Source organism: Eurosta solidaginis, chromosome X (genome assembly GCF_040869045.1).
Source record: "Eurosta solidaginis isolate ZX-2024a chromosome X, ASM4086904v1, whole genome shotgun sequence".
In the NCBI taxonomy this organism is placed as follows: domain Eukaryota; kingdom Metazoa; phylum Arthropoda; class Insecta; order Diptera; family Tephritidae; genus Eurosta; species Eurosta solidaginis.
In genome coordinates this window covers 100291112-100318581 of record NC_090324.1, presented here as the reverse complement: position 1 = coordinate 100318581, position 27470 = coordinate 100291112, and the positions used below count along the sequence as shown (strand labels likewise).

Sequence of the window (27470 nt, the reverse complement as noted above, 5' to 3'; positions counted from 1 at the left end):
TGCTGGCGTCGCGATTAGTATTTAGTCACTGAGGACGCTTGAAATAAAGAGGGTACGCAGGCACTGAGGACGCTCTTTGATGGCGCTCTGTCGTCGTTGGCGCTGGCTGTTGCGATTAGTATTTCGTCGCTGAGTACGATCGATGATAATGGGTCGGCGGCCGCTTGGGCGCCTCTTGACGACGCGTTGAAGCTGGCGTCGCAGTTTTGTAGCACCTTACGGGTCGCCTCATCGGTGATCGTGATGAGTCGGCGGATCGAAATCTTGAGCGTTAAATGAGCGGGGGAAAACCGCACACTCACGCACAGCTCAGTCTGCGCCTACGTCGGGCGGTGATGTCTCACGCTGGTGAACACCCCTAACTACGAGCTATCACCTTCCGTCCGTAGATCCGACCAGTAATCATGGCGCCGGGCTATGCCGGTGGTTGGCGTCGATGGCGCCTTTTTTTGTCACGGTAGGCTGCGTCGGCGTCGAAGGTTCTGTAATTGGCACACTTGGTTTCGTCGGCTTCGATGACTCTCTTGCTGGCACAATTGACTGACTGTGTCGGCGTTGATTTTGATATTACTGCGTTCACTCACGGTAATATAGCGATTCACGGTTGGTGGTGGCGGAACGGTACACAACCTAAAGCTTGGTTTGGCTCAGTTCGCGTCTAACCTCAGTAGTGATGTCACGCGCTGGTCAACACCCCTAATTACGAGCTATCACTCTTCAGCTTACAATTGTTCAATACCACGGCTTCGTGCTGACCGACTCCTTTCTTGCTATGGTCGTGCTATTACCGACTTGAATCACAATAATAAATGTGTTGATGCTTTTGGTTTATTCGCCGACATGTTGCGACCGTGTTGTTACGATTGGTCGTGTATCGGTAGAAGCTGTAGTTGTTGTTGTCGTATGACTTGGGTATATTGTTGTTTCAATTTGCTGTTGAAGCTGGTATGGCCTAGTCTATTGCGTGGTGTAGTCGTGTGTTTGACTTGCTGTAGGTCTAATATGTTTATTGTGTGATCGTGTTGCTGGCTTCGTTCAGCGTCAAGTTGCGGTGATAATGTCGTATGTTGCTGGCTTCGGCCTTAAGTTGTGTGTTGCTGGTTTCGTTCGGCTATATATTGCCATGCCAAAGTTGTGTGTGATATACATATATAAAATATATTGGCATTAAAAACTAATAAGGAGAGCGATTCGAAAATCGGCGATAATTAATGATTTTCCATGGAATGCTCTTACAATAGAACTTGTCATTATATTTCTAAGCCAGATCGTGGCTAGCATTGTGCCAAATATGAAACAAACAGTAAAAAACTCTTCTTCAGGAGATGAATTTTTTTTCCTCAATTTACTATATAAATTGTTATAGTAATGAAGAAAATGTCCATGCATATTAAATAGGGTTTTCTTTTGCTTTTAGAAAAAAAAATTTTTTTTGAGGAAGAAATTCCTATATTCCTATGGCAAAAAAATATTCCCATTTCTTTGAATGTAGATATGATATCTGTTTCACAGATTTACAGAGCATCGATGGCTCCCAGTTCAACCCGTGGATCCGCCATTAGGAAGAAGAAATTCAGTTTTTTCTCATACTACATGTTTGAGCGACTGTCGTAGTCCCCAACAGCCAACCCTTCTATTTAATAGAAATTAGGCTTAAGAAAACCTAAACATGAATTTAAATGAATTTACCTGAATTTTATATTGAATTTATTTACATATGTACCTTTTACGTATAAGTACGCATCTTGAATTATTTGCACGTACAAATACGTATATCCTATTACGTACATATTCCTTATTAAATTTAAGTATTTGAGACGTTTGTATTATACGCTAACACGCCAGCATATTTCACCTCTCTGGCAACCCCAACAATGGGTTGACAAGATGTGACTATGTACATACATACATTTATTATTGGTTTTTGACATTTCCTTTTATATTTTTACTTATTCGAAACTCTTTATCCATATCGGTGTGACACGAAAATTTGCAAAATCTCTGTTAAAAAGAATATACATATATACAATATATTAAAAGAAATAGTTTCACTGCATAATATTATTGAGTTGATTTGGTGAGGTGTGGTAACCGAAAAGAGGCAGATATTGTGTGAAAATCAGCAAAAGAATCCTCTTTGAACATTGATACCCTTTTCTATGGTACATAACTCTTGGTGAATCTGGACTATTAAGTTGTAGGTGAAGTGAAGTCCTAAGAGTTAACAGCCTTATTTGCTGGCTGTGAACCAACGTTCTATGCAATATCTATACAGCCGCTATAATAGTAGAAATAAAGCATAAGTTAGCTTTGACACAACTGTTACCGAACCCGCTGCAGACAAACTGAACGCGATATTATCCCGCCCAGGAGCCACCGCCACCAGCTTCAACCGCCACCAGCATAACATCACCAATCCAGCTGTACCCACAGTCACACAGACACATCCCAAAGGAGGTAGGGAAACCAGCGCAGGAAAAACATAAGTACACATTTGGTAAATCGTGAGTATTAAATGCGATTTTAATACACCCCCGAGGATTGGTGATTCCCGCCAATAATCCTCATTTCCCACCAAATTTACTCAATTTCCCGCCAAAACTTGCATATACCATTTCGTATATATACATATATATATACAGCAATAACCCCATATTGCCAAACTCAATACGGTATATGTGCAAAGCATAAGAAGAAAAACTCGATTAGAGCTACAGTGGGCACGATTGATAAAACTACCCCTCAAATTTTATTGCGACAAATCTCAACACATTTTAAAATTTTCTCAAGTTGAACTGACATATCTCTTATCCTCAATTAAATATATAATAAGAAAAACTAAACTAGACACAGTGGGCACGCATATCGATTTTACCTCTCAAATATTTTTTTCGGCATTACATGTGTATACCGCTCTAAAAATATTTAATCTCTTTTAAATCGATACAGTGTCTTCCCTTGCTGATTATCATAGCAGAGTTTTCTTATTTATCCCTATTTAAATTAATACAAAACGCAAAAAATATTTTTAAATCTCCATACTTGCGTATACATACATACGGATATACAAAAGAAAGAAAACGACATAAGCGGTGAAATAAAATCTCGTGTACAGTAGTACAAGAGTGGTGCAGTGCGTGTAATAGCACTTTTCTCGCATTAAATTTGCACGCTATAAATTCTCAATCCCCATTAAGAATTTCGATAAGCTACTAATTTCTCTCTCCTCAAAGCCTCTACAGTCCAACAAATCGAAGCTAAATAAGACTCCTCTGAGTCACACCGAAAACACATTTTTTAGATAATCTCATACGAATTAATTTCACGTATCAAAATTATAATAATTTACCCCCTTCGAGATACTTTTTAATACGTATATATACATATATCTCACATAATTTTTCCCACGTATATTTAACCCTCACGCATATATACACATTAAATAAATTAAATACAGTGCACCGCGGCACAGTGGTCAACTTTGTCTCGTCATACCCTCAAATTTCAAATTAATTAAAACCTCTTTACTGTTGAAGTTTGTCCCCCTCTCTCTATTGGGTTTTACAAAAATTCAAACCCCTCAAATAAAATTTAACTCAAAAACTTTTTTTTTGATTTTGAAAATTATTCTCTCTTGCTATTTAACGTGAATATTTAAACGTAACTCCCTCACATAGTTAAAAGCAAATACTCTATTCAAAAAAAAAAGTTTTTTCTCTCTGAAGTTAAATTTTTGTTAATTCTCATTTGTAAGCGTCATAAAACAAAGCTCAAAAATGAGCGACGATGAAACCAAAAAAAGGTGGCTCCAAAACTCAAGGAGTTAAAAGATTTAAAATCTCGTCTGCCCCCAAAAAATTTACATCCGAAACGGACAATTTTATGGAATATTGTGCTCGGTTTAAGTCGACGTCGCTCCAAGACAACACGGAGTCCTCACTCAAAATAAAAAACTTAAACATAGAAAAATTCTGGAATAGAGTCCAAACCGTCTTCGATAAGATTGTCGAAACCCCAGATCAGGACCGGCCTGAAGATTTTCCAACATCTGCTAATAGCATATACAGGTCCTGTCTCATAGCGTACGAAGACACAAAAGCCCAGATCGAAGACCAGCTTCAATTGCTTAAACAAGCAAATGCCCCCGCTCCCCCTACTGTTACACCAGGTCCATCCGAAAACTCCGGTATTTCGCTAAAAATCCCTCCCTGCGATACCGAAATATTTTATGGTGGTTATGAAAAATGGCCCTCATTTTGTGACATGTTCACAGCCGTTTATATTAACCACCTGAAACTCTCCCAAGCGCAAAAATTGTATCACCTCAGATACAAAACCCAAGGAAAGGCAGCTCAAATAGTCAACCAATTTCCCTTGACTGATGACAACTTTGCCTTAACGTGGGAAGCCCTAAAGTCTCGATACGAGAACAGACGAGTTCTCGTAGATAATCAAATACGGGCTCTGATGAATTTAAAAACGATCACCACGGAAAACAGTGAAGAAATTCAAAGGTTGCAATCGTCGATAAATAATTGCCTTCAAATTCTCGCCACGCAACAAGTCTCCACAGATAACTGGGACCCCATACTTATTTATCTGGTTACCTCTAAACTTCCAGAAAATACAGTCACGTTATGGGAGCAGTCTCTGACTTCAAGGAGAGAACTTCCTAACTGGTTCCAAATGGACCAGTTCGTCACAACTCGATATGAAGTCGTAGAGCGAGTCAATCAATGGCGACCAAATAAATTTAAAGCCACCCCAAAAGCTGGGCCGCCATTTAAACCCCAACAGTCACATGCGTTTCAAAATAAATCGACCTCCCATACCCAGTCTCATATGACAGAGCAGCGGACAATGTACAAGTGCGCTATGTGTAAAACCTCATCTCACCCCCTTATAAGTTGCTTCAAATTTAAGAAGCTGTCGACCTCTGATCGCAGAAGGTTTGTGAAAGAAAACAATATGTGTTTCAATTGCCTCTCTCATGCACACATATTGAAAGACTGTTCCAGTACTCAAACTTGCAGTCAATGTCAAGATCGGCACAACTCAGTTCTTCACGAAGACACATCTCAAGTGCCGAAGAGGCAACCCTCACGATTGCAAAAGACATCCTCACAAGCCACGACCACGAATTCCACAGTCTCACCCGGTAATACTCCCGATCAAGACAATGCCCTGGATGAAAGCCCTTCATGCTCGCAGAAAAGCCAAGTCCAATCGTTTTATTCCGAAAACGATTGTGAAATATCGGCTATCGTACCTGTAGAGCATAGAGGAGAAATTTTCAAACTCAGAGCGCTTGTAGATCAGGGATCTGAACGAACCTTTATCTCTACCAGAGCCCAAGATAGACTCAAGTTCCCATTCAAACCCTCTAGATTTGAAATATCAGGGATGGGCGGCAAGGTAGTTCAGACTTCAAACAAATTGTGCTCTCTGACTTTGGTATCCCCCGATTTTAAAACCAGAATAAGTGCAGAGGCAATAGTATTATCCCGGCTAACAAAAATGCTCTCCTCGCTTAAGCTCACTAGCGAGATTCAAGCAAAATGGGCACACCTCAACCTCGCAGACTCGAACTGTCACTCCCCCTCGCAAATAGATCTCGTCCTAGGCAGTGATGTAATACCGCAAATCATCCAAAATGGCGTTGAGAAACTTTCCCCCCATCTTCTAGCGCAGAAAACCCTTTTTTGGATGGATTCTGAGCGGTAGAGCCCCTGTGATGGTCAACGCTTTCTGCATGCAAGTGTCAGAAGTTACAAAAGAAGATCTTAACTCTCTATTGCGAAAATTCTGGGAATTGGAGGAAGTTCCCACCAAACCCCAAATAACCCCAGAAGACGAGTTTTGCGAGAATTTCTACGCAGCCACAACCTCACGCGATGATAACGGTCGTTACATCGTACGGCTGCCGTTTAAACCCAGCTTCCCAGAGTCAATCTCATTATCCCACTCTCGGTCTTCAGCTCTAAGCCAGTTTCTTTGAATGGAGAGAAGTTTCCACAAGAAAGGGGATTTAGAGACTTAATATGATAGTGTTCTAGAAGAATACCTCACCCTCGATCATATGGAGGAAACCGGCTCCCATGAAAAATTTGACGGAGGAAAATGCCTCTCATTTTATCTTCCTCATCACGCAGTTGTCAAACCCGAGAAAAAGACATCAAAGGTGCGGGTCGTGTTTAACGCCTCAAAGAAGTCGGCATCTGGACATGCGCTCAACGACGTTCTTTATACCGGCCCTACCCTCCAACCCGATCTGATGCTTCTGATCCTCAAGTGGCGGACATACCAGTTTGTTTTCAACGGAGACGTTGAAAAAATGTATCGTCAAATCATAATGCATGAAGACGACAGAAACTATCAGAGGATCGTCTTTCGCTCATCTCCGAGCGACCCCATAAAAGACTATCGTCTGAAAACGGTCACATTTGGTGTGAACTGTGCCCCCTACCTCGCCATACGTACTCTTCACCAACTGGCCAAAGATGTAGAAGAAACTTTCCCCAAAGCCGTCCCTGTTTTGACGAAAGAAACATATGTAGATGACATTCTCTCTGGCTGCCATGCAATTCTCTCTGCTGAAACATCTCTCTCCCAAGTCATCCAAGTGTTAGCGTCAGCCGGATTTCCATTAAGGAAAATAACGGCCAATCACCTCAGTATAATAAAAAACATCAAACAAGAAGACTTGCTAGATACCAATCTTTTGGAATTCGAGAAAGCAAGCAACACCAAAACTCTCAGCATACAGTGGAACGCCCTGACCGACACGTTTTCGTATACAGTGGACTCAATACCACTCTCGTCCGCTAGTACGAAAAGACAAATTCTCTCCTCGGTCGCAAAACTTTTTGACCCCGCAGGGTGGCTTACGCCGATTATGATTCAGGCCAATATTTTACTATGGATAGACGGAACTGGCTGGGACGAACCAGTGAAACCCCTCCGCTTCATTAAATGGACGCAGTTCGCAAAAAATGTACGCAACATCTCAAATATAAAGATACCTCGATAGGTTGACTACATCCCGAACCAGCAGGTTGAAGAAAGGCATATTGCGCCACTATATATCTGCGAACAACCCACGGTGCCACCACGTCGTCCCACCTTCTGGTCGCTAAAGGCAAGGTTGCCCCTCTTCGCACCACCAGTCTTCCAAGACTAGAACAATGTGCAGCTCTACTCCTTGCCCGACTAATCGCCGTCGTACAATCCCATCTCGAGCTCTCTCTTAAAAATCTTTACATGTGGTCTGACTCGGAAATTGTGTTAGCATGGCTCGAAAAGCCTCCCCACGTTTGGAAAACTTTCGTATCCAATCGAATAGCTGAAATTATGGATCTCGTCGGAAGCGCCTCCTGGAAGCATGTAGGCAGTCGCGACAATCCAGCAGACATGGGCACTAGAGGATGCAAACCCATGGACTTGGCAAATTCTTCGCTGTGGTGGAATGGCCCTGCGTGGCTGACCCAGGCGCCCGAAGCTTGGCCAAAACCATCTACCCGCAGCATCAACCCGCCTGAAATACGTCGAGTCGAAGCACTACACTCAGCTGAAGATGACCCCGATTTATTGGATCGATTTTCCTCTTTTCCTCGCGCCCTCAGGGTCATGGCATATGCTTTTAGGTTCATTAATAATCTCAAGGACCGAATTCGAGGCATTAAACCCGCTTACACTCCTTCTCTGTCTCATGAAGATCTCCGCAAAGCGAAAAATAAACTTGTGACGTTAACGCAAACCCAATATTTTCCTCGCGAAAGAGCATGCTTGGAAAATGCAAAACCAATTGATAAAAGAAGCTCTCTACTAACCCTCAACCCATACCTCGATGAAAACGGGCTCCTCAGGGTTCATGGTAGATTAGTTCATTCGACGTTGACTTACAACGAAAAACATCCCGTTATTATCCCAGAAAAATCAAGATTCGCTGTCCTCTATATACAGTACCTCCATGAACTTCTTCTCCATGCCGAAATATGTCTCATGCAGCAATGCCTCAGACAGGATCTCTATATTCCACGACTCAAACCCCTCATAAAGAGATGCATACATCAGTGCAAAACTTGTATCCTCCACAAGCAGCAAATGCGATCGCAAATCATGGCGGCTTTGCCCCCGGAACGATGCACATACGCTCCGCCTTTCACCACTACCGGTGCCGTCTTTGCGGGGCCTTTTCAAATAAAAGCCTCCTTGCTAAGGTCTCACACCTTACTGAAAGGCAACGTGGCCGTTTTTGTCTGTTTCGCGACAAAAGCTGTCCACCTTGAGCTGTGCTCGGACCTAACAACAAATGCCTTTCTCGCAGCATTCGCTCGCTTCGTCGGACGTCGTTTATATCCTGCCACAATGATGAGTGACAACGGCAAAACGTTTATTGGAGCTAAAAGAGCGACCGAAAAGGAGTTCGCTGACTTCATGAAAACTGTCTCTCAAGAAGTAATCGCAAAATACTCTCCCCAGGGCATCAATTGGAAATTCATTCCGCCCGGAGCTCCCCACATGGGCGGCTTGTGGGAGTCTGCAGTGAAGAGTTTCAAACTGCACTTCAAAAGGACTGTAGGAGCCCACAAGTTCACCTTTGAAGAATTTACCACCCTCTTGGTAAGAATAGAAGCCGTGTTGAACTCTCGTCCTATCTCACCTTTATCCCAGGATCCCACAGAGTACCGCGCTGACCCCCGCCCACTTTCTCCGAGGTTGCCCCCTCCTCGCTATCCCTGAAGTGGATCACGCGGATTTATCTCTTATAAACCGATGGGACAGGGTAAAAAGCTTACATCAACAATTCAGCAAAAGGTGGAAGGAATACTACCTAAAGGTCGGTGAGTGTGTCTGCATTCATGACGACTCACTTCCCCCGACTGAATGGCGCCTTGGACGTATTGAAAAAATACATGCAGGACCTGACGGCCATATACGTGTTGTTGACGTTCGTACTCACCCTCACACGACCACTTGTCAAGCTCTGTTTCCTCCCTCAGATTGAAAGCCCACCCTCTCGGGCAACCCTGGAGAATTCGTAGCTACTCTCAAACCACCTCTGTCCACTCTTACCACATCACCGTCACTAATAGTCGTATTTCGCAACATAATGCCAACTGAAACTCTCTGCGTTAACATCTCTCACCTAAAAGGCATTTACAACTATACTTTCAGATTGTCATGAATCGCGATCAGCAACGGGCACCCCGAAACTCCTTGCGGTCAGCAGTTTTCGCGCGCAGCCCGCCGCTGCAAATCGACTACCGACGATGCCGCGTATGTATGCAAACCCACGCTCTTCGCAATTGCAGAGTCTTCAAGAAACTGAAGCCGCCACAACGATGGATTCTCGCGAGGGCGCATAAATTCTGCTTAAATTGTTTAGCGCTATCGCACGCCACAGATGAATGCAGCTCACATGATCGCTGCCGAACATGCGGCTTACGACATCACCCTCTGCTGCATCGACGGGATGCAACCCCGAGCATCCCACGTCATACCCAGGCACCCCGGCCTGGTCGCTAAGAAGTACCACCTCAGGTACCCTCTGCCCCCAACGTGCGACCCCGTTCTCGCCCAACTATCTCTCGGTCTCGTCCAGCTACCGAAGCACAACCGCCAGAATCTACTGCCGCTCGACGCACCGTTCGGTGCACCGCTCAAGGGCTGCAAACTGCCACTTTCAGGGGAAAGGTGTCTGACCTCCTCGTACGAGATGCGCTCCGGACTCTTCAAGAGCTGCAAGAGGCTCTAGCCGCTGAACGCGCCTAGGGCGGGGACGATGTTTGAGCGACTGTCGTAGTCGCCAACAGCCAACCCTTCTATTTAATAGAAATTAGGCTTAAGAAAACCTAAACATGAATTTAAATGAATTTACCTGAATTTTATATTGAATTTATTTACATATGTACCTTTTACGTATAAGTACGCATCTTGAATTATTTGCACGTACAAATACGTATATCCTATTACGTACATATTCCTTATTAAATTTAAGTATTTGAGACGTTTTTATTATACGCTAACACGCCAGCGTATTTCACCTCTCTGGCAACCCCAACAATGGGTTGACAGATGTGACTATGTACACACATACATACATTTATTATTGGTTTTTGACATTTCCTTTTATATTTTTACTTATTCGAAACTCTTTATCCATGTCGGTGTGACACGAAAATTTGCAAAATCTCTGTTAAAATATATATAAGAAATAGTTTCACTGCATAATTTCTTCTATTCTAATTAAAAATTTTTTTCAATTAAGAAAAAATATATCATAGCAATAATAATGACAAAATAATTATTGTTAGGCCTTGAGCTCGATTCAAACTCGCGATCTTACAAATCAGTAGGCCGATATAACAACAAAAATTGTCAATACATCCCAGAGGACGGGGAAAAAGTGTCAACAAAATATGACACTATGGCATTATCGCCATAAACAAGTCCAATTTTCACAACTATTCTGCAACAGGTGTCGCAGTGCTGTGAATATCAAATGGCAAGAACCGAAAAGAAATAGTGAAGGCAAATAAACAACCGCTGTGATAGCTGAATGCTTAAGCGCCAAATACACGACACGAACATTTCCGCGAACATTGCCGTTATGTCATGTTTCTGTGACCTTTTCTGTCGTGTATGGTGGTGTTTGCCAGTTCGCGCAAATGTTCTCCAAAAATCAAAATATTTTAATTTTTGGCGAACATTTGCGCGAACTGTTCGTGCGTGTTGGCGAAATAGCTCATAATCGTAGTAATTTCTGAACGGAACAGACATGCGCGGAAAAGTAAAATGGACAATAAAAAATTTCTGAGTGAATTTATTGAAATGTATAATTTTTTTTTACGCTTAATTGCCACAGCGAGCAATATTGCTGCAGCACAATTGTTGTCCGTATTCATCGCTGTCTGAAATAGAACTAATGTTCGGCCAAAAGTTCGTATGGTGTATGGCCAAAGCTGCGAACAAGATTGCGGAATGTTCGCGGAAATGTTCGTGTCGTGTATTTGGCGCTTTATAGCAGCGGCGCTAATCGTTGCCGATGGAGGAATTTAGCAGTTCGGGAAATGGATCTATACAACGAGCTTTTGCAGTTGTCTAAATTTTTTCTTTCTTCTATTCTAATTTAAAAATTGTTTCAATTAAGAAAAAATATATCATAACAATAATAATGATAAAATAATTATTGTTTGGACTTGAGCTCGATTCAAACTCGCGATCTTACAAATCAGTAGGCCGATATAACAACAAAAAATTGTTAATACATCCCAGAGCACGGGAAAAAGTGTCAATAAAATATAACACTATGGCATCATCGCCATAAACAAGTCCAATTTTCACAACTAATCTGCGACAGATATCGCAGTGCTGTGAATATCAATTGACAAGAACCGAACAGATATAGAAATAATGAAGGCAAATAAACAACCACTGTGATAGCCAAATGCTTATAGCAGCTGCGCCTAAATGTTGCCGATGAAGGAATTTAGCAGTTCCCGAAATTGATCTATACAACGCGCTTTGGCAGTTGTCTAAATTTTTTCTTTCTTCTATTCTAATTTAAAATTTTTTTCAATTAAGAAAAAATGTATCATAACAATAATAATGATAAAATAATTATTGTTAGGCCTTGGGCTCGATTCAAACTCGCGATCTTACAAATCAGTAGGCCGATATAACAACAAAAAATTGTTAATACATCCCAGAGCACGAGGAAAAAGTGTCAATAAAATATGACACTATGGCATCATCGCCATATACAAGTCCAATTTTCACAACTATTCTGCAACAAATGTCGCAGTGCTGTGAATATCAATTGACAAGGACCGAACAGAAGTAGAAATAATGAAGGCAAATAAACAACCGCTGTGATAGCTGAATGCTTATAGCAGCTGCGCCTAAACGTTGCCGATGAAGGAATTGAGCAGTTCCCGAAATTGATCTATACAACGCGCTTTAGCAGTTGTCTAAATTTTTCTTTCTTCTATTCTAATTTAAAAATTTTTTAATTAAGAAAAATATATCATAACAATAATAATGATAAAATAATTATTGTTAGGCCTTGAGTTTGATGCAAACTCGCGATCTACATATTTTTTTTTAAATCTCTGAAACTGACTGTGTGACAACGCAAAGTGTAAAGCTTTGTGCCAGTTTTTTGCTTTGTTCTTAAAAAAAAAATTTAGTAAGACTCCCATACAGTGTGCTTCACCTTATAAGCTATGTAAGCCTGTCCCGGTTTCGCTAAAATTTTTTGTTTGTAATGTTTTACACGAGAAGTGGGACATACAAAAATTTCATTGACATACCACTGTTGGTTCTATGTTATATATGTATGTGAAAAAAGGTGACACTATCCTCAATTTATTTTGCCATTTTTGGCGAAAATTGTGACAAATGGATTTTGTTAACATATGCATTGGAAAGATTATATATGGGATATACTATATATTAAAAAACTGTTTCAAATTCTACAACTACAAAAATGCATTATCACCGCAAATGTTTAAAATACGAAAATCTCAAAACGTACTTTTATAAGTAGTTTCCTTTTTGGACGCAATTGAAGTTCTGTTTTGAACGAGCAGAAAAAATTTAGAAGCCTTATAAATAAACAAAAGCTTTGCAAGTTGTATATGTATATACATATAGATGTGCTTATACTTACAGAAACGTGGTTTAGCTGTATGCCAATTTGTTTGTTCAGATGGTTCTGAATGGCCTGCTTTATTAACAGCACGTACACGGAACTTATATTGTTGTCCTTCCTCCAATCTCTTTACCGTGCCTGTGCATATTGGGCCTTCAACTTCAGCAGCCTTCACAAATTCACCACAATCCTTGTTCATCATCTCTATTATATAGCCTGTAATTTGGGCTCCACCATCACGAATGGGAGGTTCCCATTTAAGTTTTATATGATGCTCATCCCAGTCCTCTAGTTCTGGAAGGCCAGGTGGTGCAGCTACATCAAACGCATTTTTTGCTATTATAGCTTGTTCGCTATCTAGAGGATCGGATTCACCTTCCTCATTTATCGCTTTCACACGGAATTGGTAGCGATGATTTGGTTCTAGCTCTTTGACCTCCTGCTCAGTTTTTTCAGAATCTACGGATCCAGCAGGCACCCATCGACCAACAGCTGTATCCATTTTCTCAATGATATAACCGGTAACCGGAGTGCCACCATCGTCTTTTGGCTTGAGCCACTTTATTTTGCAGCCCTCTTTATGAATGTCAAAAGTTTCCAGAGGGCCTTCAGGCTTGGATGGCTTTGATAAAACAGTGACTTCCACTTCTGCTTGATCCACTCCGTTTATGTTTTCAGCTTTTAATATATAAATACCATTTTGTGTCCGCATTATATCCAGAATTACCAATTTTGTATTATAGTCTTCATTTTCTAAACGCACACCGTGATTGGTAGATAATTCTTTATCCTTAAATATCCATGTAAGTGTTGGAGTTGGTTCGCCTTTAACGTCTACATCAAATTTTACTGTTTGACCTGCACGAACTCTAATAGGCTTTAGCTTGTCTCGATTAATATGAGGTTTCACTGATAAAATTTTTAAAATAATATATTAAAAAAACATCCTGGTGGTATATGTTTTTATGGACATTAAACAGAACAAATCTCAACAAAAAGCTTTGCTTAGCAAATCAATATTTGTTGCCAACAATACGAACATTTTCATAAACGTTAACAAACACATTTAAGGAGAGGCAAGCTCGTACAAATGCATGTATACGGCCAATTTAAACAAAATTTATATAAATTACAATTTAATAAGCAGAAAGCTATTAAGTTATGGTGCTGATATAGCTGTTATCTATTTCCTTACAATTTCGCGGTTTAGCTTTATGTGGTTCCGTTGCAGTACTGTGGTCACTAAGGCCAGCTTTATTAATAGCTCGCACACGAAATTGGTAGACACTGCCTTCATTTAAATCAACGACGGTTGCCTGTGGTGTCGGTGTCTGTGAATGTAAATGTGGATGAGATTTTTATTATTTGGTTCATTTTCTTAATTAGTATTGGGATGGTCCTTATAAATCAAATAAACTACGTTTCCTATAGCTACCAAAATGTATGTGTTATTTTCGATGTAGGTAGCACTGTCTGTTGCGACTGGAAGAAATAGGTTATATGATTTATAAAGACTGCCCTAAGTAGCTTATATACATACATCTGTGGTTAGGACCTCGTCCCATACTGGGGAATATTTCTCCTTTTTTTCAACAACATAACCAGTAATTGGCGTACCTCCGTCATGACCAGGAGGTTCCCATTTTAATTTAACCATACGCTCATTGTAATCCTCAATCTTTGGTAAACCTGGTTTGCCAGTTATGGTATAGGGGTCTTTAGCTGTAATATTTCCATCTGAATCGAGGGGCTTTGATTCGCCTTCCTCATTAATGGCTTTGACCCGAAATTGGTAAACATGGCCTTCTTGCAAACCTTTGACATCGATTTCGGTATCATTACCAGAGGTTCGCCCAACTGGAACCCAACGTCCGTGTTTTTTATCAAATTTTTCTACCTGATACGCTGTTATTGGCTTGCCGCCATCATCTTCTGGTTTTTTCCATTTAAGTTTGCAACTGCTCTTTGTTAAATCTTTGACTTCAAGCGGACCCTTTGGTTCTGCCGGAGGCCCCAAAATATTAACTTCAACCTCCACTTCATCCTCGCCATGTTCGTTAACTGCACGTATCTTGTAGGCGCCTGTGTGCTGGCGAACTGTATCAGTTATATAAATCTTAGAGTTGTGTGGAATGTTTTTAATATCATAGTTCAAGGGTAAATTCCCTGTATTCAATTCTTTGGCATTATGATACCAAATCACGGTTGGTACTGGTTCACCTCGTATATTTACATCATATTTGACAGGCTTTCCCGCACGTATTAGTAATGGTTTGAGATTGGTACGATCGATTTTCGGTTTGACTAATAAGGTAAGAAAAACACAAATATTTTTTTACTTTTTGTTTTTAAAATAAGGCAATTTAAAGCAAACTTTTATTTCGTTCTGTTCCAAACCTGATAAATGGTCTCGAATTTTAAAAGCAAAATAAAAAAAGGCAATATGAAATAAACCCAAAAAGCCCTGTTCACAGTGCAACACACATAATCCGAATGATTCAGCTCTACTGCATCAAGCAAATAAAACGAAATAAAATTAAGTAAGGAAAGCTAAGTTCGGGTGTAACCGAACATTACATACTCAGCTGAGGGCTTAGTTGTGTTGATTTCGTAGGGTTTCGTAGAAGGTTTATAAGTGGTTTTTATTTACATATCTCATACGTTTGGGAAATATCGACCAAACTGTAGACCAAGGGTGACGTTTTTTGGAACGATTTTCCTTCATCCTTTGTCAAATAATGGAAAATCACCATGTAGGAAAATGAACTTAGGGTAACCCTGGAATGCGTGTGTATGACATGGGTATCAAATGAAAGATAGTAAAGAGTATATTGCAACCATTTTCCCTCATCCCTTGTCAAATTTGGTTTTGAGACAAACCGGTTTCGGCGTTGTGCCATCATCAGTGTCGATTTTCGTTCGTTTGTCTCAAAACCAAATTTGACAAGGGATGACGGAAAATCGTTCCAATATACATCATTTATCCACCCTGTCGGAAAATCAACCAAACAAGATAAGATAGTAAAGAGTATTTTAAAAGGGAGTTGGCCTGCGTTCTATAGGTGGACGCCTTTTCGAAATATCGCCATAAAGGTGGACCAGGGCTGACTCTAGAATGTGCTTGTACGATATGGATAAAGGTGTTAATGAGGGTTTTAAAAAGGAGTGGCCCTTAGTTGCATATGTGAAGGCGTTTTCGAGATATCGACCAAAATGTGGACCAGGGTGACCAAGAACATAATCTTTCGGGTACCGCTAATTCATTTATGTATGTATAACACCACGAACAGTATTCCTGCCATGATTCCAAGGGCTTTTGATTTCGCCCTGCAGAACTTTTTCATTTTCTTCTACTTAATATGGTAGTCACACCCATTTTACAAAGTTTTTTCTAAAGTTATATTTTGCGTCTAAAAGCCAATCCAATCACCACGTTTCATCCCTTTTTTCGTATTTGGTATAGAACTATGGAATTTTTTAATTTTTCGAAATTTTCGGATTTCGCCCATTTTTAATACCAAGATAAAGTGAGTTCAGATAAGTACGTGAACTAAGTTTGGTAAACAATTTTTGTTGTTATATCGGCCTACTGAATTTAAGATCGCGGGTTCGAATCGAGCTCAAGGCCTAACAATAATTTTTTATCATTATTATTGTTATGATAAATTTTTTCTTAATTGAAACATTTTTTTTTTTTTTCTTTTTTTTTTTAGAATAGAAGTAGGATTAATGAAGACAAACAAAAAACCGCTGTGATGGCTGAATGGTTATAGCAGCGGCGCCTAAACGTTGCCGATGAAGGAATTTAGCAGTTCCCGAAATGGATCTATACAACGAGCTTTGGCAGTTGTCTAAATTTTTTCTTTCTTCTATTCTAATTTAAAAAAATTTTTTCAATTAAGAAAAAATTTATCATAACAATAATAATGATAAAAAATTATTGTTAGGCCTTGAGCTCGATTCGAACCCGCGATCTTAAATTCAGTAGGCCGATATAACAACAAAAATTGTTAATACATCCCAGAGCACGGGGAAAAAAGTGTCAATAAAATATGACACTATGGCAGCATTGCCATCAAATAAGTCCAATTTTCACATCCATTCTGCAACAGATGTCGCAGTGTTGTGAATATCAATTGGCACGAACCAGAATAGAAGTAGGATTAATGAAGACAAACAAAAAACCGCTGTGATGGCTGAATGGTTATAGCAGCGGCGCCTAAACGTTGCCGATGAAGGAATTTAGCAGTTCCCGAAATGGATCTATACAACGAGCTTTGGCAGTTGTCTAAATTTTTTCTTTCTTCTATTCTAATTTAAAAAAAATTTTTCAATTAAGAAAAAATTTATCATAACAATAATAATGATAAAAAATTATTGTTAGGCATTGAGCTCGATTCGAACCCACGATCTTAAGTTTGGTAAAGATATATCAATTTTTGGTCAAGTTATCGTGTTAGCGTCCGAGCGGTAGGACAGACGGTCGACTGTGTATAAAACTGGCCGTGGCTTCAACCGATTTCGCCCATTTTCACAGAAAACAGTTATCTTATAGAAGCTATGCCCTTACCAAATTTCCCAAGGATTGGTAAATTTTAGTTCGACTTATGGCATTAAAAGTATTCTAGACAAATTAAATGAAAAAGGGCGGAGCCGCGCCCATTTTGAAATTTTCTTTTATTTTTGTATTTTCTTGCACCATACCATTACTGGAGTTGAATGTTGACATAATTTACTTATATACTGTAAAGATATTAAATTTTTTGTTAAAATTTTACTTAAAATCATACGCTCAAACAACCTACCAAAGTTTATCGCTTTATCCGTCTTTGGTAATGAATTATCGCACTTTTGCGGTGTCTCGGAATTTTCGAAATGGAAAAAGTGACCCACGCCACGATTTCGTTCATTTTAAATAGCGATCTGAGATGAGAGCCTAGGAATTAATGTACCATTTCGTTAAGATACCTCAGAATTTACTCAAGTTATCGTGTTTACGGACAGACGGACGGACGGACGGACATCACTAAATGAATTTCTTTTTACGCCCCGATTATTTTGATATATAGATGTCTATATCTATCTTGATTAGTTTATGCCGTTACGGGGTACCGTTATGCGAACAAAATTAATAAAATCTGTGTGCCCTGCTCAGCTGAGTATAATAACAAAGAAAACAAACGGGAAAAGCTGCAGCCACATACCTACCGGGAGGTACCAAAAGAAAGTGAACCTTGGTCCGGAGATAGTTTTTCTTACATAACTGGAGATTGTGTGGATAATAATGTTGTAAAAACTTTCAATCAACCCAAAAATATTAAAATTATTCTTTAAATGCATTTTCAAGAACATGTTTAATCTTAAAGTAAAGTATTGGTTAACCTATTTCAATTAGATGTAAAAAGCTGTAAAAAATTATATTAATATTGTAACGAATTTTGGGATATTCCGCTTATTAGAAAACTTCTGCTAACGTTCGAATCGCTTAACTGTTGAATAAATCACTCCACTATTCAGTATTGCAAGCTGTCCTTTATTTTGATTACTTTGGGAGTAGTATAATTATAATTACTCAGCTTGCGCTGCTTTTATACTCTCAGTTTCCTCCACCCATTTCTCCTAAAGTCTAGTAATTTCGCGAACAGTTGTAGCTCATGCTTGGTTGGTTCCAGCTACATATATACATGTATATCTGTAGTCCACGCGTCTCCCTTAGCCATATGCGTGTGTATGTGTAACTACTTCGGCTGATGACTACATATTTGTGCGTGTGAGGTATCTCTTCGTCACTTTCTAGCACTGGACCACCTTGAAGAAAGTAGAGCGCCCTGGCTTGAAACCGCCCATGGCGATATCCCTAAATGGCGTCCATCTATAGAACTATGGTCCACTTCCTCTTAAAATACTCTTTAATACCTTCCATTTGATACACATGTCATACAAACACATTCCAGGGTTACCCTAGGTTCTTTTTACAACATGGTGATTTTCCCTTACTTTGTCTCCACAGCTCTCAACTGAGTATGTAATGTTCGGTTACACCCGAACTTAGCCTTCCTTACTTGTTTTTTTATTCGGTCATGTATTCCACCTCCGATTCTTCATACTTAGCGCAGTCCGGACACAGAAGAACCTGATGATCAGGACAAATCCATTTGTTACATGTATTTTTACATGTATAAAAAATGTCACACGAGTAGGCGCGCGTTCTGCAATTGTAAAATGACCTTTTGCGTCAAATTTCTCCAAGATGAGCACGCATCGGTCGCCGCAATGACACTGGAAAAGTTTATTGTCTATAATAGAAGAGTAATAAGACTGTGTGCGTGAGTGAATTAAGGTAAGCGAGAATATTCAACGAAATCACAAGCGTTCTACCATTGTATAACGCGCGCCTACTGGAGTGTTAAAAGAAAAAGGTCGCCAAAGAATTTCAATACGAAATATGATATATAAAATTACAATTTAATTTCAGAATATAATAGTAAGAAATAAGAGCAATAATAAGATCTTATACTGGCGGAATGCATCGGATTCCACTCAGAATGATTTCGGAATGCACTGGAATCCAATCGACTTGCTATTTGAATGTTAACAGATTCGAATCAGCATGTCATGGCAATGCGGCAGAACTCCGTAGTGTAATGTGGTGTGCTATCAGAATGCATAAAAAGTAACATGACTTGCGTTGTGGAAGAAGGATAAGTCTGCTTTTGACTCACTGATGGGATTAGAAGATGTGGACGCAAATGACGTAACTCAAACAACGCGCGATGCTTATCAACCATGTCTGCTGAGGCAGAGGAGCATAAAAACGGAGAAAAAATTATCATATCTGAGCAAGCACCTCGCGAGCATAAGATCCGCCTGTCTTCTTGCGACACGGAGGTTTTCAAAGAGAACTATTTATCATATCCAGCTTTTTGTGATCTATTCACGGCCATATACTTAAATAATTCTGATCTACAGGCGGTTGAAGAGCTATTTTGCCTGAAAAACCTGACCAAGGATATAGTGAAAAATGCTCTCTAACAAATGATGGTTTTGATGTGGGCTGAAAAAACGTAGGCGAAAATACGAGAATAAGCTTATATTGGTCAGCATTCAGAAATAAATGCTTTTCAATTCAAAGACGGTAAAATGTGAGTCTGGGAGCTAGCTAAATAAATTACATAGCGATATAAATAATTGTCTATCCTCTCTCAAGTGTTACAAAATCTACACATCCAATTTTAATGCAATTCTCACCTATCTGTGTTCGACAAAATTGCTGGAGAGTACGTTGGCACTATGGGAATAGAGTGGAATGATATAGACAAATTCTTATCTAATAGATTTCAGACACTTGAAACAGTGTATAGTTTTATAGGGAATGCCAATACGAAAGAGCACAAACAAAATGCTACGCGGCATAACCGAAAATCCCCAAAAAAGATTTGGTGCCTTTTAAACAAAGGTATCAAAGCCAGCCCCAAGAGCGTGCAAATCAACGGAGCACAGATTACGCAACTGTCCGAGATTAGGTGAGTTTTCTCCAGGAGAGAGAAAAAACTTCATCAAGTCTACTATAGCACAGCATCTAAAAGTGTGTTACAGTGTAAGCGATCCCTGGAAAAAATTAGAATGGGGAAGAGCATTCTATATTGAGTCCTCCGGCATATCGGAATAGGTGGGAATGAAAAACCGGATGAACTGGCTGAAAAGGGCGCATCCCTTGAAGCTTGCTCCGTAGACGTCCCAATTAGATTAGGCTGGGTTAAGAGAAGGCGAGAGGTGCACATGATCCACCAAGCGGGAAAGGCGTGGGTCCATGCGCGGGGCTGTAAAGTGTCGACGATTATGTGTGGGTCTTACAACCTTAGACTAGCAAAGTTGCTTCTAACAGTTAAAAGAGAGGAATGAAGACTCATGATGGTGTTCTGACTGGACACTGCCTTCTGGCGTCACATACCTTTAAATTAGGCTTGGTCAGTGATAGCAGATGTTGGAAGTGCGGATTGGAGGAGGAAACGATCGGGCCTAGACTCCAGCTATTAGCAATGATACAGCTGTCAGATCTAAAAGCAGCAAGTGAGGTAAATCGAAGAAAGCTTCTAGTATTTTCCAAGAGGATGGAGTTATTTTATAACATAGGTCCGGGTTTTGATAGGGGTTTTCAGTTTGGTCGTAAAATAAAATTCTGGTAACACTACGGACTCATTTAGTATATGTGAGGTCCTCATGGACCGGCCAGTTCCATCTAACCTTACCACGAGTGGATGTCTAAAATGTTTATTAGGAGGACACACAGTGACGAGATGCACCAATTCCTATAACTATGACAAATGCCACATCACACGTTCCTGCATTCGGATACGCTTCAGCATAATTGAATTCACCACCCCTTCAAGGATTCGGATGACGTCGCCTCAACTTCCAACCAAGCACGAGAAAGACAGAAGACGGACACACAGGGTCGTCTGATATAAGAAATATCAACTCCTGTTACGTAAATTCGAGCGCAGGGGTACTACTGGGGACAGCTCGCGTCAATACCCACCATAATGGCACCGATTTCATCAGAGCCGGAATGCTACTTTAGGACTGAAAGACCAAGTTTCAGGCATCACAAATGCAGTCTCAGCTCAAGTAAAGGAAGCAGCAACATTGAACTACATTCACCTGTGGATCCATGCTTAGCCTTGACTACCTCAGTTCTAATCGTGACGAAATTCTCTGTGAATCTCCCATCCTGCCATATCAGCTCAGCGGCTATTTTGGTTTTACCAGAGTTGGTTCTCGCAGACAAGTGGTTCTACGCCACTGAAGATGTATACCTTATAAGAGCACTTTCTGAATATCAGACGCTCGGACATATGCAAAATTTAATGATACGTCGCAGCGAATGACGCTGATAATTAGTTCCTGTCCCATCACGCCGTGTTAAAGGCGGAAAGCACAACTACTGAAGTCCGTGTCGTTTTCAACGCCTCAAGCCTGACTGATAATCTGAACAACATTTTGCTGCAAGGTTCGGTACTCCAAGCAGAGCTGCCAATTCTTATTCTTCGTTGGAGACTTTATCGCTAAGTCTTCCACAGTGACATAGAAAAAATATATAGGCAAATTTGGATGAACGACAATCATACCAAATTTCAACGGATTATTTTTCGAAAAGATATTAGTGAACCAATAGGACTCTACAAATTAGAGCCCTTGCTATAAGAACGCTCTTAAAGTTGGCTGACAACGTCAAAAATCCACATCCCACAGCTCTAAACGTACTGGGGGAATGTATGATCGTAGATAAAGTCCTAGGAGGCCCTCGAATCAACCATTTTGGCGAAAGACGAAATTCGACAGGTTTTATATTCGGCGGGATTCCCATTAGGAAAGTGGGCGTCAAATGGAACATTTGATAGTGTTTTGATTTAATTAGGCCGATTAGTTTTCATAATTTATTTATTTAACGTAATGTATATTAAAAATAAATTTAGAAAATAAAAATATTGTATTGTTGGTAAATATTCGAATGTTGATGTACGTTAAGAGACAACGGTCTCACTTGTACAAATTTATTAATAGTAAAGTAAATTTAGATAAATTTAGATTAAGATTTATATTTAGATCCACTCATTAAAGTATCAAGTCATCAATGGAAATCTTACAAAAGCAAGCGATTAAAGAAAAATCATATGAGCTGCAACAAAAATCCTTGCCTAATGAGATAATAGCACCTGATTGGTGCTCTCAACGGTGGTAAAGAATAACAAGTAAGGAAGGCTAAGTTCGGGTGTAACCGAACATTACATACTCAGCTGACAGCTTTGGAGACAAAATTGTCGTTTTCATGGATACTTACAAATGGTAATACTAAAAAGTGGAGCAACTTGCCTTTGCTATCTTTCTTCAGCTATCAATTCGTTTTATTTGAATATTTTTTTTTAAATATGAAAATTTGATTAAATTTGAACGCATTTCTTTATCATTTTTTTTTAATCACCCCTGAAATATTTTCGAAGCGCTCTTAATTATGAGTCCCATAAGAGTCCGAAATTGTTGACCAAGGTTCACGTTTTTTGGAACGATTTTCCTTCTTCCTTTGTAAAATAAGGGAAATCACCATGTAGGAAAATGAACCTAGGGTAACCCCTATGGAATGTGTTTGTATGAAATGGATATCAAATGAAAGGTATTAAAGAGTATTTTAAAATGGAGTGGGCCTTAGTTCTATACGTGGACACCTTTTCGAGATATCGCCATAAAGGTGGATCAGGGGTGACTCTATGATGTGTTTGTACGATATGGGTATCAAACTAAAGGTATTAATGAGGGTTTTAAAAGGGATTGGCCCTTAGATGTATATGTGAAGGCATTTTCGAGATATCGACCAAAATATAAACCAGGGTGACCCAGAAAATCATCTGTCGGGTGCCGCTAATTTATTTATATATGTAATACCAGGAACAGTATTCCTGCCATGATTCCAAGAGCTTTTGATTTCGCCCTGCAGAACTTTTTCATTTTCTTCTACTTAATATGGTAAGTGTCACACCCATTTTACAAAGTTTTTTATAAAGTTATATTGTGCTTAAAAAACCAATCCAATCACCATGTTTCATCCCTTTTTTCGTATTTGATATAGAATTATGGCACTTTTTCATTTTTCGAAGTTTCGATAACGAGAAAGTGGGCGTGGTCATAGTCGGATTTCGCCCATCTTTAATACCAAGATAAAGTGAGTTCAGATAAGTGCGTTAACTAAGTTTAGTAAAGATATATCAATTTCAGCTCAAGTTATCGTGTTAACGGCCGACCGGAAGGACAGACGGTCGATTGTGTATATAAACTGGGCGCGTCTTCAACCGATTTCGCCCATTTTCACAGGAAACAGTTATCGTCATAGGAGCTATGCCCCTACCAAATTTGACTAGGATTGGTAAATATTTGTTCGATTTATGGCATTGAAAGTATTGTAGATAAATTAAATGAAAAAGGTCGGAGCCACGCCCATTTTGAAATTTCCTTTTATTCTTGTATTTTGTTGCTCCATATTATTACTGGAGTTAAATGTTGACATAATTTACTTATATACTGTGAAGATATTCATTTTTTTTTGTTAAAATTTTACTCAAGGTTCGAAAAGAGATCAAGGCCAGAACAATAATTTTTTGTAATGATAATTGTTTTTCTTTAATTTTTCTATAATTGAAAAATTTTATTTTGTTTTTGGAATAGTAAGTAGAAAAATTTTTAGACAACCTGCCATAGCTGCGCAGATAGATCCATTTCGAAGGGTGTTAAGCCTTCATCATCAGTACGATTTGAGCACGCTGCGCTAACCAAGCTATACAGCGGTGGTTTGTTTGACTGACAAATAGCTGCTTCATTCCTTCTTACCAACTATATTTATTCAGCGTTGCGCCATCTGTTGCAAGACACTGATAATGTTGGATTTGTTTATTGTCAATTACCTTGTTTGACATTTCCCAAGTGCTCATGGTTTATTAACAATTGTTTTTGTTTTATCGGCCTATTGATAAAGTATTCAAGGTTCGAAACGAGCTCAAGGCCAGAACAATAATTTTTTGTATTGAGGAATTTACATACCAAATTTCATTAAGATACCTCAAAATTTACACAAGTTATCGTGTTCACGGACAGACGTACGGACGAACGGACGGACATGGCTAAATGAATTTCTTTTTTCGCCCAGATCATTTTGATATATAGAAGTCTATATCTATCTCGATTAGTTTATGCCGGTACGGGGTACCATTATGCGAACAAAATTAATATATTCTGTGAACTCTGCTCAGCTGAGAATAAAAACAACAAATAATAGGAAACGGGTTATAAATAGAAACTTCCAAAGTGCATTGCTGGCGTCTTTTTATAATTTGTACAATTTCAAAAGAGTATCTTTTGAAAATTTTTCGACTTTTCTTTGAATCTTCATTTTCAACAATTTTATATGAATGCAAACTTTTTCCAGCATAAAAAAAAAAATTAACTTACGCTTGGGATCAAAAGATCTCTTTGAAAAATTTAATAAACAATTCAGTAATTATCATTATTAGTAAATTATATAAACATTGCTTTTATGTATATATTTCTTATTATTATTAGGTTTTTAACGTTTTTATAGGAATTTAAAAATTCTACCAATACTAATGTTAATTTAAATCAAAATGATATTTTATTTTATCACCATGGCTCAAACGGGTATTTTTTTTTAAATTTGAATCAAAAGACACTATTTCTTATTCTAAATATTAATTGCACTAAGAATTAAAAAATGTTATATGTATGCATATAAATAAAAAAATATTTCTTAAAAAGTTTTGCTTAAAGTAGACAGTTTTTACTTGTATTGAAAAACCTAAAATATAGGTTGAAACCTCCTCATAGGCTAAGATTTTTGTGAACTTTTTTTACATAGCAGTACTGATTCAATGTTAAGTTTCTCCACCTATCTATTGGAACTTGAAACCAGCTCCACCTATCTATTGAAACTTGAAACCGTCAACAAAGATGAAATATTTCTTATAAATTTTTTTTAGAAAATGAATCGTTGCGTGAACTCCAGCATAGAACTTATTAATTAAATAAACGATTTCCTCCATTCTTACCCTTAAAAACGGTAATACCAAGGCCCAAAGTACTGCTTATATTTTTAGGTCCCGATTTGAAACGGTTTAAATTACTTTTTTGTTTTCTGATACCAAACTCGATAACAATATAAATGGCGATATCACATGCAAATTTTCGCTCCGACTGGGAACTGTTAAAGGGTGTCGCTGCATCCGTCCCGCCGTTTCTACGACGACCGTTGGCCGTCCGCCATCCTACCTCCGTTAAGCCGCTGCTTCTATCCTGCCACTGCTTCCGCACCGCCGTACCAATCCGCCCGTTACCCGACTGTTCAACCGTCCTACCTACCTCCTCTGTTCCAACGACCGTTAGCCGCCGCTCCGCCCCCCCCCCCCCTTTGCGTCGGAAAGCTGTAATCTGTATTGACTGAGAGTTACCCCAGCCTTAGACAAAACCCACCTCATAAATGGCGCCCGAGCAGGGACCCCCCTCCGCAGATGACTTTGGAAAAACAAATACAACAACCACCAATACTGCCGGGGCGGGTTCGACGAACACACCGCCAGGCAAAAATGCCGAGAAACACCAAGGACTACGTCCTCGCATTGGAAACGCTGTTCCGCCGACAATGTGGAAGCTAGCTGAGTGGAAGGGGCGCCGTAATGGCACGGGTCAACCTTCACTTAGGCAAGGACGACGGGGAGGATGCCTTGTGCTTCTTTGCCCCCCGCATCCTCGTAAGTGTTGAGCGGTCCAACGCCTTCATGACCATTCGACCCCTTCCCCTCAGCTATGGTTTCGGCCGAAAGCCGATGCGTGAGCACAGGGGCTACCGCTGTGCCGTTAAGGTGCAATTCCCCTCCGCCCACGGGTCGACCCACGGTGTATCGGCTGGTACAACCCCGCCCCCTTACGCACCTTCAACTAGTGTGCAAGTAGGGGGGCGCAGTTGTCCAGCAGTGAAACCAGCACTAACGAGTCCTCGCAGTCTCTTCCCCAGGTGACCGACCCCGCCGACTATCGAATACTACCGATCAAGCCGATCCCGCCAACCGACCCCGCCCGGAACGAACCGCTGCTGACTAGGTAAACACCATCGCCAGTCTGCTTCCCCTCTCATTCCAGCCCTGGTACGCGCTCCATAGTCCACTGCCGCTGCATTCGTCACGCCGCTGCTACAACGACCATTGGCCGTCCGCCATCCTACCGCCGTTAAACCACTGCTTCTATCCCGCCACTGCTTCCGTTCCGCCGTACCAATCCGCCCGTTACCCGACCATTCAACCGTCCTACCTAACCTCCTCTGCTCCAATGACCATTAGCCGCCGCTCAGCCCCCCCCCCCTCACCATCTTGCGACGGAAAGCTGCTGCCCATCAAATATCTCCAGCCGTGTGTGCGTGTGTTCCTAACACATAAATATTGTGTATTTATTCAGTAGGGGTTTGTGGGACCTTTTCTCGACTCTGGATTGACTGAGCGTTACCCCAGCCTTAGACAAAACCCACCTTATAAATGGCGCCCGAGCAGGGACCCCCCTCCGCAGATGACCGTGGAAAAACAATTACAACAACCACCAACACTGCCGGGGCGGGTTCGACGAACACACCGCTAGAAACAACGAACACACCGGCCCCCGAAGTTACGATGCTAATCACCGACTCGCTCAATTAGATCTACCTACTAAAGAGGGAGAGGCTGATAGAGAAGTGTAAGGAACACCGAATCAACGTTGAAGGCCAGACCGTAGCCGAGCTGCCTCGCGCACTAAGCACGTACGAACAAACAAAATGCGCAAGAAAATCAAGCGAACACCTACTGAAGGAGTTGGAGAAGGAAGTAGAAGAGGACGAAGGAAAACCAGTTAAACTACCAACACCGACACTAAACATCTCCATCACATAACCGACCAAGTCAATCCCCATCATCCCGATTAATAGTCCCCAACCGCATGCGCATGAGAGAAACGAGACGAAATGAGCACCGGTGAGCTAATGAATACCGTCCACCACTGGGATCTGCATTTTTCAGGAGAGGATTCGCTGCACGAATTTCTGGAGAGAATAGAGAAGCGCGCCGAATGTTATCGCATCCCCGTCGACCGGATCCTCCTAACGCTGCCGGAACTGCTGCGTGGCAAACCACTCCAATGGTACCGCATCCGTAAGCAACAAATCAACCACTGGAGCGATTTTCGAAGGGAGGTGAAACATTTTCTCCTGCCTAAGTGTCATCTTCAACAT

General features: G+C 40.3%; 1 protein-coding gene across 10 annotated transcripts in view; it reads right to left on the bottom strand.

Moving 5' to 3' along the window:
• bt (projectin protein bent) overlaps window positions 1-27470 on the bottom strand; it is a 3328983-nt gene that overhangs the window by 660149 nt on the left and 2641364 nt on the right. For 9 of the 10 annotated variants that reach the window (XM_067757812.1, XM_067757814.1, XM_067757813.1 and 6 more), the window contains 3 exons: window positions 14196-14959; window positions 13851-13986; window positions 12674-13564 (listed from right to left, as the gene is read on the bottom strand). In XM_067757812.1, coding sequence (XP_067613913.1) covers window positions 12674-13564; window positions 13851-13986; window positions 14196-14959 — 1791 coding nt within the window. The remainder of the gene's footprint in view (window positions 1-12673; window positions 13565-13850; window positions 13987-14195; window positions 14960-27470) is intronic. The other variant, XM_067757820.1, reaches the window with a different exon arrangement.